The sequence below is a fragment of the Platalea leucorodia genome, assembly GCF_965183815.1.
Source record: "Platalea leucorodia genome assembly, chromosome: 18".
NCBI classification, from domain to species: domain Eukaryota; kingdom Metazoa; phylum Chordata; class Aves; order Pelecaniformes; family Threskiornithidae; genus Platalea; species Platalea leucorodia.
In genome coordinates, this window is record NC_138840.1 from 2201604 (window position 1) to 2215256 (window position 13653).

Below are 13653 nucleotides of genomic sequence, written 5' to 3' on the forward strand. Positions count from 1 at the left end.
CCCTTAAGTCGTTGTTACTAGGGGCTGTTCCTGCATGAAATATGTTTTAAAGACTGTGTTTGAAACTGTTCCTTCCCACTTAAATTTGTAGTGTGAATTGCAGTGATCGGTGATGGGTAGAAAATGGGTCTGGTTGGGTAACGGGGCAGGCAGCTGAACACCACAGCCCCTCGCTCACTCTCTGCCCCCGGTGGGATGGGGGAGAGAATCGAGCGGGGAAGTAAAATCCATAGGGTTGAATAAAGACAGTTTAATAGGACAGAAAAGGAAGGGGAAATAATAATAGTAATAACGACAATGATGAAAGGATATACAAAATATGTGATGCACAATGCAATTGCTCACCACCCGCCGACTGATGCCCAGCCAGTCCCCAAGCAGCGATCGCTGCCCCCAGCCAGCTCCCCCAGTTTCTGTACTGGCCATGACGCCATATGGGATGGAATAGCCCTTGGGCCAGTCTGGGTCAGCCCCCCTGGCCGTGCCCCCTCCCAGCTTCTCACGCACCAGGCCGAGCATGGGAAGCTGAAAAGTCCGTGACTGGTGTAAGCACTACTTAGCAACAACTAAAACATCCAGGGGTTATCAACATTATTCTCATACCAAATCCAAAACACAGCACTATACCAGCTAGTAGGAAGAAAATTAACTCTGTCCCAGCCGAAACCAGGACGTGGGGTTTGCATCCCACTGAAGTTTCAAGATTTTGTGAATGTTATTGCTTGGCATTAAGATGTTAGGGAGAATTTCTTTTAAAAACCTGCAGAGATGGGGACTGGCCAAGGCTAGCCACTGGAGGCAGGGACATGACAGATTGAAATTCAAAATTGCTGTTTTGCTTGACTTATGCTGCATACTCGCACTGTCTATCCCATGTTCCAGAGCCATTTAAAGAGAGCATGAAACCCTCTCCAGATATTTATTGATTTTTTAAATGAAATTAACTATTGACTTAAAGGAAAACATTTGAAATATTGTTCTCTGCACAACACCGAGGGCACATTTCTGGCAGAGGGGGAAGGTCTCCTGTCAGAGGAGGACAAGGCCTGATGCCCTTGCGGTGTAGATACTCATCAAGATCCAGGTCCCAGTCCAGGGACCAAAGTCGGCACATCAAGAGGTGGTTTAGGAACAGCTATTCCATTGCGGTTGTGATGAAAACATCAATAATGAAAAATAATGAAAACATCAATAAAACTGATGTGTTCTTGCAAAACCTCGCTTCTTTTGCGGGGGGGGGCGGGGAGCAGGGTTGGTGGTTTGGTTTGGGTTTGGGTTTTTTTTTGGTAAGTGAGCTGATTTCTCCTCCCATATTAAAAAAAAGCCTACTGAATTGAAGAAGCCAGATCTTATCGAGTACTTGACTGGAAACAGCAGCATTCCTCCTGTGAAATCTAAAATTCAAGCTGCCAACTCTAAGTTAATTTTAATTTTTTATCCTCAATATAATTTTGGTCTGAAGCAGTTTGCTGCTGCTTTTTCTGAAGTGATTCATTTTTTTCTGTCTCCCTTCCTGAAGAACCCTGTGGGCAGTTTGGCACCCTGAGCTACCTGGTGCAGTGTTGGTGGCTGAGGTCCCCGCTCGGCAGCGGGTGGTGGGGTCCCAGGGAGGAGCTGGAGCACCGGCAGCAGGACAGGAGGATGCTGAAAGGAGATGAGGGGCACCATGGGTGGGCAGCAGCCTTGCTCTGATAACTCGGTGGCCGAGGGAGCTGGGGGAACACTAGACTGCTTTCCCTTCGTGTTGGAGTTAACATCGGCTTTAGGCGGGGAAGACTGATGCAGCTCCTTTAGGCCCTGGACCTCGTGGCAGTGGGGACCAGGAGTAGCGTGTGTTCCTGGCCAGGCAGGAGGAGGGCTCTGGAGAAGTCGGTGAAGCTGTGGGGCTGAGGAGCCACGGCAGGAGTTAATGTCGGTGCCAGTGTTGCTGGCTCTTCGCTCAGGTTAAAGCAATGACTGTCAGAAGATTCGAGGCTGTGCAATATCTAAGCCGTTGTGCTGCCATAGCCTTTTGTCATTGCCTTTGCCTTTTTTGTGTGGATGATGACTGCTAATGAAGTTTGTAGTGTTCTGCTGTGAAATGCTGGAGGGAATAGCTGCTGGCAAGACTAGTGCAGAGATGAGAGCTCTAAAATACTGGTAACTTCATCAGAGAGAGAAGATTGTCCTTTCAGCTTTCTCCTTTCCATCCTTACTGTTTGCTTACTCCTTTCCCCTTGCTGCCTTGAGCCTTCATCCTTTTTTGTACCGCTGCCTCCCATCTCCCCCTACCCAACAGAAATTACCCTGTGCTTTATTAATTTATTTTTTTAAAAAAGTTTTAAGCGCATTTTTGAGCACCTCTCATGCTCAAATTGCATACACACGTGAGAGAGAGAAGCTTGGATAGCACAGTGATGCATTTATGCTGGCAGCTTTCCTGTGTGGCAGCAGTCTGTGGGTGCTGTCCCCGGGCCGGGGGGCTGCGCGCCCTGCAGCCCAGCACCCAGCACGTCCCTGCCCAGACCCCGGTCACGGAAGACGCGGCTGAACAGTGCTGGCTGCTGCGCGCCCTGCGGGGACGGGGATGAACCCGGAGCGTAGCGGGGCACCGAAGCAGCGAGTTCGGCATCTAAACATGTTCCAGAACCATGGAAGGCTGTAAAACTTCCCCACCTTCTCCCTCTAGCAGGGAAAGAAAAGCCAGTATATCCCAGTAACATCTTGCTCCAAAGACTACAGGCTACAGGAACTAACCCTGTCATCCTGCCGAGGATTTCAAAGTAGCATGTGTAGCCTGCATGCAGAAAACCGAATTTGTGTTCGAGCCAGTGCTCTCTGTTGTGTAATGCCCTGTACAGGAGCTGGATCCAGTTGGCCGCCTACAAAAACAGAATAAATGCTGTGTTGTTTTTACTCAGAAATGAAAATCTGAACTCCTAATGTGTTACAGAAAAAAAATTCAAGTTGCTATCTTTATACAATATTTAAATATAGGGGGAAAAGAATGAAGGACCCAAGTTTATGGCAGTTGTGCTGAATCTATGCAGAATAAGATTTTCTTAAAATTCCTGGCTGTTTTATTCAATTTCCATAAAATTGTCCTTATCAGGTGTTTATAGCTGTATATCCCATCATCTGTTACATACTTAAATAACATGGCAACTTTGCTAACACATTCAGCTTCAGAACTTGTTTTCTAATTAGGAAGAAGCTAATTTTGAGACGATGAACCCATGGTTGCGCTGGTTAGCTCTGGAGTTCAATGCAAGGCTTTCTGTATTTAAACAGTAATGCAGACTCTGTCGTGGTGATCTGCTAACGGAGGTCTGGGTGCAGAGGTTCTGCCAAGGACGGCTCTCGTTAGTTGTGTCTCTGAACGTTTTTGTCTTTGCAGATGAAAAAAGCCAAGATGCAGGAATCCAGAGAACAAAGCTTGAGGTACGTGATTTTGAATTTGATTTTAGTGTGGAACAGTTATTAATGTTGTTTTATCATGATACGCTTCCATTTTAGAAGCTTGTGTATCGCTTTATTTTTCACAGAGATAGGGCAAATAAAAGACACTTTTGTATTTGATATAATTTTGAGATTGTTTCCAATTAAAAAAAAATTATCTGGCCCTTTGGTATTAAGCTGTTATAAAAGGGGCTACAAAGAGTCTTAATTGCACCATCAAGCATCCTGTTTTTCACAGAATCTGATGTGACTGTCATGTACTGCACATAACAGGCATTTATTCTGGTTAGACTCAGTATTTTAATAATATCTGCGCTATGATTTTCAGCAAAACTGTGTGCATAACTGGTTTGAGAAATTAAAGCCTCTCAAATTGATAGCCTCATCGGTGTAAAGCTGTTGTATTGTACTTTTTATAGGCTCAGTAGATGCTTTCTGATGTATGTCGTATTTAGGAATTAATCGCTATTATTACATATAGCAAGAATAGCTATATTAGGGTTTATTCTGTTCCTGTGAGTAGTGGCAAATCCTAGGAAGAAAGAGTTCTTTTTGGAGGCTCTGACATCCCCGTGTGAGTGAGGAGGAAACACTGTGTGTGCCGTTCATGCAGGAGTGGATGTGATCTGTTGAAGCCCTGAATGGGGACATTAATATCTATTTTTTTAAAAATCAAAAGGAATCCTTTAACAGGGAACAGTGAGCGGCCAGTGCACGAAATTCATTACATGTCTAAAAGTTAGAAGTTTGAGCTAATCGCTGCAAGCTGCCTTTCTGGGCGGTACGAGGTGAGATGAACTGTGTCCTAGGGGGATTTTTTCTCTCCGTTGGCTGCAGAGGAGCCGAGGGCAGCACGGGCAGGTCTGAGCACGCCGGAGTGAACAGTGTCGATTCTCCTTCAGCCTGTTAGCCTGCGTTGGTGCGGTCACAGCTTTCCTACAGGCACCAGTAGCCTCAAGATTTGAGTGTAAACATCCTTGTCTAGTGTTTAAAAATAGGACGGGGGGAGGGATAAAATTGCATCTCTAACCTGCTTAAACATTCTGTTTAAATATTCTGGCTCTATTTTGATAAAACTATATATGATTTTTAAGTTTGACCTATGGAATAGCTTAAAATAATTTATTAGGCCTATTTCTCCTCAGCAACATGATTTTCAGCCGATATCAATACTCTGGCTGTATCTCTCTTAGCTGGATCGTGGAAGGAAGAGCTGTACCCAGCGAGGTTCATCTCGCTTGGGAGCATTAGGCCTCCCTAAGAGTCTTAACACTTTTGGGCTGGTCTGCGGGACGCGCTCGGTGGTGCAAGGCTGCCACGGTGCAAGTGAGATTTTTTCTCTGAGTTGGTGAGAATTGAAAAGTTGTAAATGATGGAGAGTGAGAGCACTTGGATTGGATGTGTCCCAAGAGCCGCAGGTGCGTGTGTTCAGGAGCAGCGGTGAGGAGGAGAGCAGAAACATGGGCTGGTATAGTATGGTCAGAAACGTTATTTTATCTGTTCCATTTTCCACAGAAGTGATCACAACGAGCAGCTCTCAACCTGCTTGCAAACTGCATGCCATTTAACAGCCGCAGATTGCCTGTCTGTGCCACAGAACCACAGCATTTTTTTCCACCAAGAATAATAGTAGCCAAATACCCCGAGTCTGTATATGTGATTGTCTTGCAAAATTCATGCTTTATTATGGAAGTCTGTTCAGCTACTAGTATTGAGAAAGATTTCCAAGGATTTTGGTTACAAAGGTTTTCAGGGGGAAAAAGCCAGATGATGCATTTTGGCGAAGCTTCACTCCCTCTCACCAGCCAAAGGAAGGAAACTCACTTGCCTTGTGGCTGAACCCACGGCACTCGCTAGCCAGCTCCCCCCTCACCCTGTCCGAGGAAAGCTGCACCTCCTGCCCCAGGGGATTATCTCCAACCCGTCCTGGAGCAAGGAGCTCTGTCCCAGCCAGAAGGAGCAGTCCAGGGGTGGATGGAGCTACCAGGGCACTGCTGGTTGGTATTGCACGCTCCTCGGCTTCTCCTTCCCCCAGCCTGCAGGAGCCAAGTAAATGCCACCATTGTGGCCCTGCTGCCACAGGCTCCCGTGTCCGCAGGAGGTTGCCTCGCTGCTGGGTTTGTGCCTGAAGACCAGTGCTGAAGCATCCTTGAACTGGGTGTCATTTCCGTGCTTAAGAAATGTCCGCAGGTTACTAGATTGTTTTGGATTTGTCACGCACCGTTTCAGTTACGTGTCAATGTTTGCTTTGTTCATATGTAGAGTAGGAAGTACAGATAATTTCTTAATGAAACTGCTTTTTCCCTTTATGATTTTCTCATTGGCTTTAGTTTTCATAGAATCATAGAATCGTTAAGGTTGGAAAAGACCCTTAAGATCATCGAGTCCAACCGTTAACCTATCACTACCAAGTCCACCACTATACCATGTCCTCAATTATTTTTAAGTTTTATTATTGCTAGTTTGGCAACACAGCTTTTCATGAAGTTTTGGGGCATCTGTGTGTTATTCTGATATTCTCAGGCTGCAGTTTTACAAGGTGAAGGAGCCAATATAACTGCCTATTGCTGCTGAGAGGGGGAGTTCTGCTTGTAGCTCAGGTGTGCACCAAGCACGGTGCTTGCTGGATCCCTCCATGAGCTGAGTCTATTCAGTATCCCAGCAAAAATAACTGCACGGTTTTTGTGCTGGATGAGCAAATTAAACTCTCAGGGGCGTCCTGATGGGTGCCTGAGCAGGGAGCAGGAGGCCATCCCCGGGCGGCAGGAAAGAAGTTTGTACTTTCTGCTGCAGGCGGCAGCACCAAGCTGCTAGGTCTGCTGAACTGCCAGTGAAGCTGCAGCCTTATCTGGAGAGACCAGTTGGTGAGTTCATGTGCCGGAGGTGATGACAGTTTAATGTCTAATTAGAGCTGCAAATCTCTCTCTTGGGATGTCTGCGTGAAATGTCAAAGAGTGCAGGGCTAGTTTCTGTTGAGAGTCAGTTTGCCTCGGTTAGGAAGGTTGAACCCAAGGGTTATGATGCCCAAGGATGTTAATTTAAGAGTTCATAATGCTAACGATTAGCCTTTGTTTGTCCTGGCAGTCATGTGAGCAATGCAGAAGTCAGCGATCAGAAGCCTGAATCTTCAAGCCTTGGCTCAAACCTTCCCATGTCCAGTGAGAGTAAGTATCTTCGGGAGTTCTGCTCCCGCCGTCTTTCCTCTTTTCTTCCACTGGTCTCGTTACTTTGCTTGATCAAGCACAAGCTTTGTCTCCTCCTTGTAGTCCTTAGCCCATCCTCAGTTTGCTGTGCTGCTTACAAAGTGTTAACGCGTGATGGTAAGCAAATCTTGCTTTCTGACAAATATTTTTGTGTCACTGCCCGCCAACTTGCTGCTGGGTACTGCTATGTCTTATCTGCCTTGCACGTGACTGTTCTTGAGGGAAGGGGTTGAGTTGATCAATAATAATGCCTGTTATAAAAGGTGTTGTTTTTATACATCATTATCTCTACATAGCTGGTTGGGGCTTTTGTAATAATATGCTGTACACTTAGTCTTAGACTCTGAACTGTATTGAATGTCTGCAGAAATTCCTTATGAAATAAATGGAGGGGAAACTGAGGCAGAAAATAAAAAGATTGCATAGTAAGCGAGAGGTGGAACGTATCCTTTCTTCTGGAAAAACAAGTTACTACAAAAGTAGGATTCCTGTGTAGAATACCTTTGACTTTGCTTATTTAGAAGTGTAAATCAGCCCAACGTGATTGAAAATACGTAACACCTAACTTTCCATAGCTAATCAATTGCATCTTTACTATTTTAATCAATGCGCTGTGATGTTGCAGTTGCAGGAGTTACCAGAAGTTTTAGCCTGCAAAATCTGCTGCCTAACTGGATAAGTCATTTACAAATTCCAGAAGTTGCATGCAGTAATATTGTGGGGTTTTTTTTCTTTTTTACACCATTACCTAATTCTTTATACACTATTCTAAAAATAAGGATTCTAGAAATACCATTACTACATTACTATTCAGATGAATATTGACATTCTTTAAAAAAAAAAAAAACAAAACCAAGACATTTTTGCATGAGGGGTGTGAGAATATCTGACAAGTGTTGAATGAAAGCCTTTGGGTCCAAAAGTTCCCAGTTTGCGTTTCATGTTGTGTCCTTGTGCTACCTGGGCTTCACACCACGAGTAAAGGCAAACGCTGAGGAGCAGAGCGGGGTGATTCACGGAGCATTCAGAAGGTTCAGCGCGTGTGGCTGATGGTTTGTATTTCTCAGCCGCTTATGCTCAGATTACATTAAGAGGAGGTTATTTAGGTAGCAGAATGCAAATGTTACAGTTAGGGTTGCCTGTGAAAAAACTAACTTGCTCCCCTTAGTGGATGTAGCTGATAAAAGAGTTAACTCCATGGTGACACAAGAGCAATGATGTTGGAGGACTGTTCCGGATAGGGAAAGCCCGACTTGTTGGAGCACATCACTGGCAGCTGGAGTAAATCCCAAGGCAAAGTATGCTGCCATCCGTGACCGTATTTCTTTGTAAAGGCTGTTAGGTGAGTCTCGCTCCAGAAGGGAGAGGAAAGTGCAGTCTCTTGTGTTAGCGATGGAGGATCCGGGCCCCCGGACCCGTCCAAGAGGTACGCTGTTAGCCTGGATCGCCTCCTAGGCAGGGCAGAAACCTGGGTGCTTTGCCTGCTTCCAAACTGGCTTCAGATGAATAAGCTGGATCCACAGCAGCACAACAGTGTTTGCTAAGAATCTGGGTATGGTGCTTCTAGATCCGAACTGGTAAACCCACGCACTGTGCAGATCTGCAGTCACAAAAGTCGTCTAGCTTGGAGATGACTGTGGCACACTGCACCACGGGGGTGGCATGTGCCAGAGGGGCCGTACGGTGCCAGATTCTGTGCCGGGGCCCTGCACCTCCTTGCTTTCCTAGTTTGATGGACAGCTGAGTCAGCTCATCTGAATCCAGAACCCCAGGGCGGGGTTTTAATGCCTCTTGGGCTAAGACATACCAACTCAAGCCCCCTTCTCCACCGCAACCTGGAATGCTGTGATTAAGAACTGTCACGTACAGGGTATACTAGAGCCGTAGCCAGTGCTAAGTGAGAAGATTTTGAACATTTCCTCCTTGGATTTGCAGCTTGAGTGACCCTTTCTTACCAGTTTTAGAGTGCAATTGCTGTGGATTTATTCAAGCGGAAAAATGGAAACATCCCGTTAAATGTAACTGCCAAATTTCTTTAGAGGTCATCTGAATTTAGACCCTGAGCCTTGTGCGCTGCAGCTCTGCCTGCTGTCACTTGATGTGTGGGATGAAGTCTGTTGAGTTGGGAGCCGCTCGTTTTTAAAGGAAAGACGGATTGCTGGAGCTGTGCTCTGGGCAGAGTATGTAGAAAAGGGGAGGGGAAGAGGAACAAGTTTGGCAAAACAAGCATCTGCTTTCATCTCTGCTCCGGGACACAGAAAAGAAATGTTAAGCTTGGCACAGATGAAGACCCTTTGGCATACGCAAGGTTTTGGGCAGGGCTGAAATGAAAGTTTTATCATGAGAATTGCAAAAGATGACGGTAGCAGCTGGTAAAGAGAAAGAGCACTGTTACGAAGGGAGAAATAGTCTTGACTGAATCATCTACCTGCTGTGAACTGGCAAGAAAAACATTTTTGTGCTGTTTTAACAGTGCATGTTTTGAGAATTTGCTTTGAAACAGATACTCAAGGCACTAAAAAACCTTTGTAAATCCTGTGTCTTGGTTAAAATGTACTGTGCATGCTGATATTTAATTGTCAGTATTCGTTGGGTTTTGAAATCACCTGTGTAATTATACAAACTATTTTTTTTTCCAGTTATGACATGCACTGATTATATCCCAAGGTCATCAAATGATTATACCTCACAAATGTATTCTGCAAAGTAAGTCAAACAATTGTTGTTTCTGTAACTCTTACTTCTTTCTGAAGTTATCTTTTTGCATCTTTATGCATTTCTGTAATACTGTAAATCACACTCCATGTCTTCTGGCAACAGATACTCATTGCTGCGGACACTGAAGCTGATAGAAGTCACCCTTTGGCTTCAGTGGCTGTTGTCTTACGATCACAAGGATAAATGAGCCATTTCAAGTAATTAACAACACAATAGTCTTGTTGAATAATGCCCATAATATATGAGGAATAAACAAACTGGACATAAATGAATATAAGGGGAATATAGGATTTTCTGGTCATTTAGCATGTTTGGGGAATCTTAATAGTTCTTCCCATTGCAGCATAGCAGGCTTTAATCCCACCTGCTTGCTTTTGTGTAGTCTCTTTGTGCGTTCCAGTAGTTTTGACATGTACTACTACATTGTATGAGCTTTAAGACTTGGTGTTGTGAGGCGTGATAAGTGAAACTAATTGCTAGTGCCTGTTGGAATGGGGAGTTTGTTCTTCCCCTCTCACCCTGCCATCCCAGCCCTGGAATAAGCACTGGTGCTCTGGCATCGGGGAGGAGCGAGCTTCCCCTGGTGTCACTGCAAGAAACAGGCAGCATATACAAAACTGAGAGCCCATCCTCTGGGGAAACACAAGTGGGTATTACACTAAGAGCACGTGTCAGTGTGTATTGTTTCATCTTCCTAAAGCAATTTTTTAATGTGTCTTCTGGTTTGGAGGCTGAAAGATGCATCATGTAAATAGTTCTTTTTTACTTTTGTTCTTTCTTTTTAATAAGACCATATGCACATATCCTTTCTGTACCGGTATCGGAAACAATGAGCCCTTACCCTGGCCAGACTCAGTACCAAGCACTACAGCAGTCTCAGCCCTACACCATCTACCCCCAGACCACCCAAACCTACGGACTACCTCCTTTCGGTAAGAAGTAACTTTTCAAAGACTTCTCAGTGCCTGCAAATATTGTCTTACGTCGCATTAAAAAGCCAATGTTAAGCTTAACCAGGTGTGTTGGAGAGAAGAGTTTGTAGGAGAGCATGTGCCTAACTTAAATTGTAGATCGGTATCTACAGTACTGGTGGGACTTCATGTTATAAAATACTATTTCTTACAAAGCTGTTTTCCTGGCCGTGAATTGGGATGTCTCCCCATGAAGCTTGCCAGATGGGTCCTAGTTTGGGATGATAATTTTCTCCAGTTGTGGTATAGCTGTGTTTGTGCAGTTTCCTTCTCGGTGAAATCACACAAGACCCCATACTCGGCATCTCTGCTGAAGGTATTTTTCTTTCCTTTTTGTTAACCAGGGTTAAGACTTCTTTGTTATTTCATCTTTCACCAAATGTAGATTTCATGCTAAAATGTCTCCAAGTTTATTAGGCAACTAAGTTTGCTTAAGTTGCTCTAATACTTGAGCCCTCTCTTAGCCATTCCAGGTTTTGCAAATGATTGAACGCTACGAGTCCTGTCGGAGCAGTCAAAGCTCGATGACGGGGTTTGAGCTGTGCACCCTGTGCTTCCTTTGCAGCGCATGGAGGGAGAGATGCACCTCTGGGGCGCTGGGCTGGTTTAGAAGATAACAGCCATCTTTCTCCATGATGTATAAAGGGAGTTGAGGATGAGTAGTGCAGACAGAAACATCTGACTTCTGGGTGGGTTAGCTAGTGAAAGGAGCTGCCTGGTCTTCCCTTGTACTCTGTATATTAAAGTGTCAGGCACTGGGGAAAAAACCACGCGACACCATGGCATGGGCCCCGCATGTATGAAATTTTATAACTGCTTATGAAAAATTAACATTTGAACTTCTCTTTTCATTTTTGATATTGGCCTTCTTGGTTTCGTATGTGAACACTGTGTATTGTTGCCAGCTCTCAAAAGTGCATGGTGGCGGAGGCTGTTTTGCCCCTTGGCGCCAAGCTCTGAGAGGGGAGAGCATCCCCCTTCCGCGCGGGTAACGCGGGGAGGCAGGCCGCGAGCTGCACGGCGGGGGATAGCCGTGCGGCGCCTGTCTCGGGGGCTTGTGGTCGTCCTGCATAGCTAAATGCAGAGAGCCTCTTGTGGATTTATCTGCAGTGCTAAAATCTTAGTATCTTGAAGTGTAAAAGGATGAATTTTTCCTTAGCTGAAGAACTAGATGTCTTTGAATAAAACCAGCAGCGTTTATGGCTTTTGTTAGCTGCTGAGAGAGCAAGGACTTTTATATAAATTACAAAACAATTGATTTGTCATGGTATTTTTGAAAGATGGTGTAGAAAAGATGATACAACTAGGCTCAGTTTTAGGAGACATAACTTACATTACTACTTCTGTTTAAGGTAATATGGCACAAATTGTTATCTTTATGAGAAAGTTCAATATGTAAACCAAATCTACATACCTTTCTTTGTATTTTTTTCATATATATACACCTGGGATTCATGAAAATGAGTTTTCTTGTGGTTGAGGGATCCTTAGGAAGAAAAGGGTGGTTTTGTAGTAAGTGGGATGCAAGGGTTTGCTCAAACAGTATCTCCCAGATCTCAGTTGCCCTGTGTTATTGCTGAGGTACATTGTTCTGACCGATCACTTGAATACCATGAAGTGGGAACTTACAGAATCTTAGAATCACAGAATTGTTAAGGTTGGAAAAGGCCCTTAAGATCATCAAGTCCAACCGTTAACCCAGCACTGCCAAGTCCACCACTTAACCATGGCCCTAACCACCACGTCTACCTGTCTTTTAAATACCTCCAGGGATGGGGACTCAGCCCCTGCCCTGGGCAGCCTGTGCCAGGGCCTGACTACTCTTTCAGTGAAGAAGTTTTTCCCAATATCCAACCTAAACCTGCCCTGGCGCAGCTTGAGGCTGTTCCCTCTCGTCCCATCGCTTGTTCCTGGGGAGCAGAGACCGACCCCCCCGGCTCCAGCCTCCTTTCAGGCCGTTGCAGAGAGCGATGAGGGCTCCCCTCAGCCTCCTCTTCTCCAGGCTGAGCCCCCCCAGCTCCCCCAGCCGCTCCTCGACTTCCCCAAGTCCATCAGTAGTACCTGAGCTCTGCCAAGTCCTCAAACTCATTCAAGCAACCTGAAAGCAGGGATGGGTGGCTGCCAGTGAGCAAAGCACACAAATCAATAGTCTTGAACTCAGTGACTTGGGAGAAGAGACCGACCTTTGCAGGGTGTAAGTGTTGGGCTGTTCTATTAGCAGCTCAGGGCTGTTGTATTAGCAACTCAAGGCTCTTCAGGAGAATGGGGTCATTTTGGTGGCTGTTGGTATTTGCTGCTTCTGCATTTCTAGCTCAGCCCCTGCCAGTAAGGTTCAAGTCTGGCTGCCATTTCAGAAACATTTAAAAACAACCAACCCTCCTCACCACCTGGCATGATGGTGGTCTCTGGATTTCTAGTGGGTGAGGACCTGGTTGACTCTGTGTTACGTGTCCTGGGGAGCCAAAGGTCTCTGCCTGTTGTGTTTTCTGAGCTCCCTTTGTTCCTCCAGGAGAGCTTTTCCCTGGAAAGCTGAACCAGTGCGGAGAAGTCTGATGCTGTGTCCATACCCAAGTCTTCAGTTGCCAGTACAGTTTGTCTGCTGTCTTTCTAAATGCTCTGCTCCTTGTCTTTTTGTCCGGTTGTAGCATTGGGTGTTGTCACGACAGTCTGTTACCTACATACCATGCCTGACCCCATGTTATGGTTGCTGGAACGTACTTCTCTTCACTGGGTGCCTGCACTTTGGTTTCAGTACCTTGTTGCACTGGTTTTTGCTATATCTGAACAGTGGCTGGTGGTTTTCTTTACTTCATTTATTTCGTGCTTATGGATAGTTTGTTGTGAACAGTGCATTGAGGCTGCTTTGTACGTTCTTGGTTATTTTACTGTGTTGTGGTTTGTTTTTTTTTTAAGAGTTTTGTTTGGGCTTTTTTTAATCCAAAGGCTCTGGAATTTGGGGGTACTTAGCTGCTTCAGTGTTACACTCTGAACGTAACTGTAGAAATTCTTCTGAAGACCTAGGCAAGAGATCAGCATTTTCTGTTGACTTCGTAGGAACTTCTGTCTGTTAAACATCTGAAACGTGATCAGTTACTGAAATGTCTTGGTATGGATTTTGAGGGCTGTTATTAAATACCTGAATTTTTAGTCTGAATTTAAGTGTTAGGAAGATGTTAAAAGTCATATTTCCAGTAATGGAAATCATACTGGAGTGGTACCTGCTTGATCATACTGACCAGGCGTGGTGTGATGGGCAGGTGGAGGGTAGAGGACTGAACACGTGCAGTGCAGAGGAAATTCTACAAATTATTTCTGCTCACAAA

General features: G+C 45.1%; 1 protein-coding gene across 12 annotated transcripts in view; it reads left to right on the top strand.

Annotated features, from left to right (window-relative positions):
- The window catches only part of EYA3 (EYA transcriptional coactivator and phosphatase 3), a 65663-nt gene that overhangs the window by 25797 nt on the left and 26213 nt on the right, over window positions 1–13653 (top strand). For 9 of the 12 annotated variants that reach the window (XM_082329516.1, XM_082329517.1, XM_082329520.1 and 6 more), the window contains 4 exons: window positions 3377–3420; window positions 6523–6602; window positions 9281–9347; window positions 10149–10291. In XM_082329516.1, the coding sequence (XP_082185642.1) occupies window positions 3377–3420; window positions 6523–6602; window positions 9281–9347; window positions 10149–10291 (334 nt within the window). The other 3 variants (XM_082329523.1, XM_082329525.1, XM_082329515.1) reach the window with 3 other exon arrangements.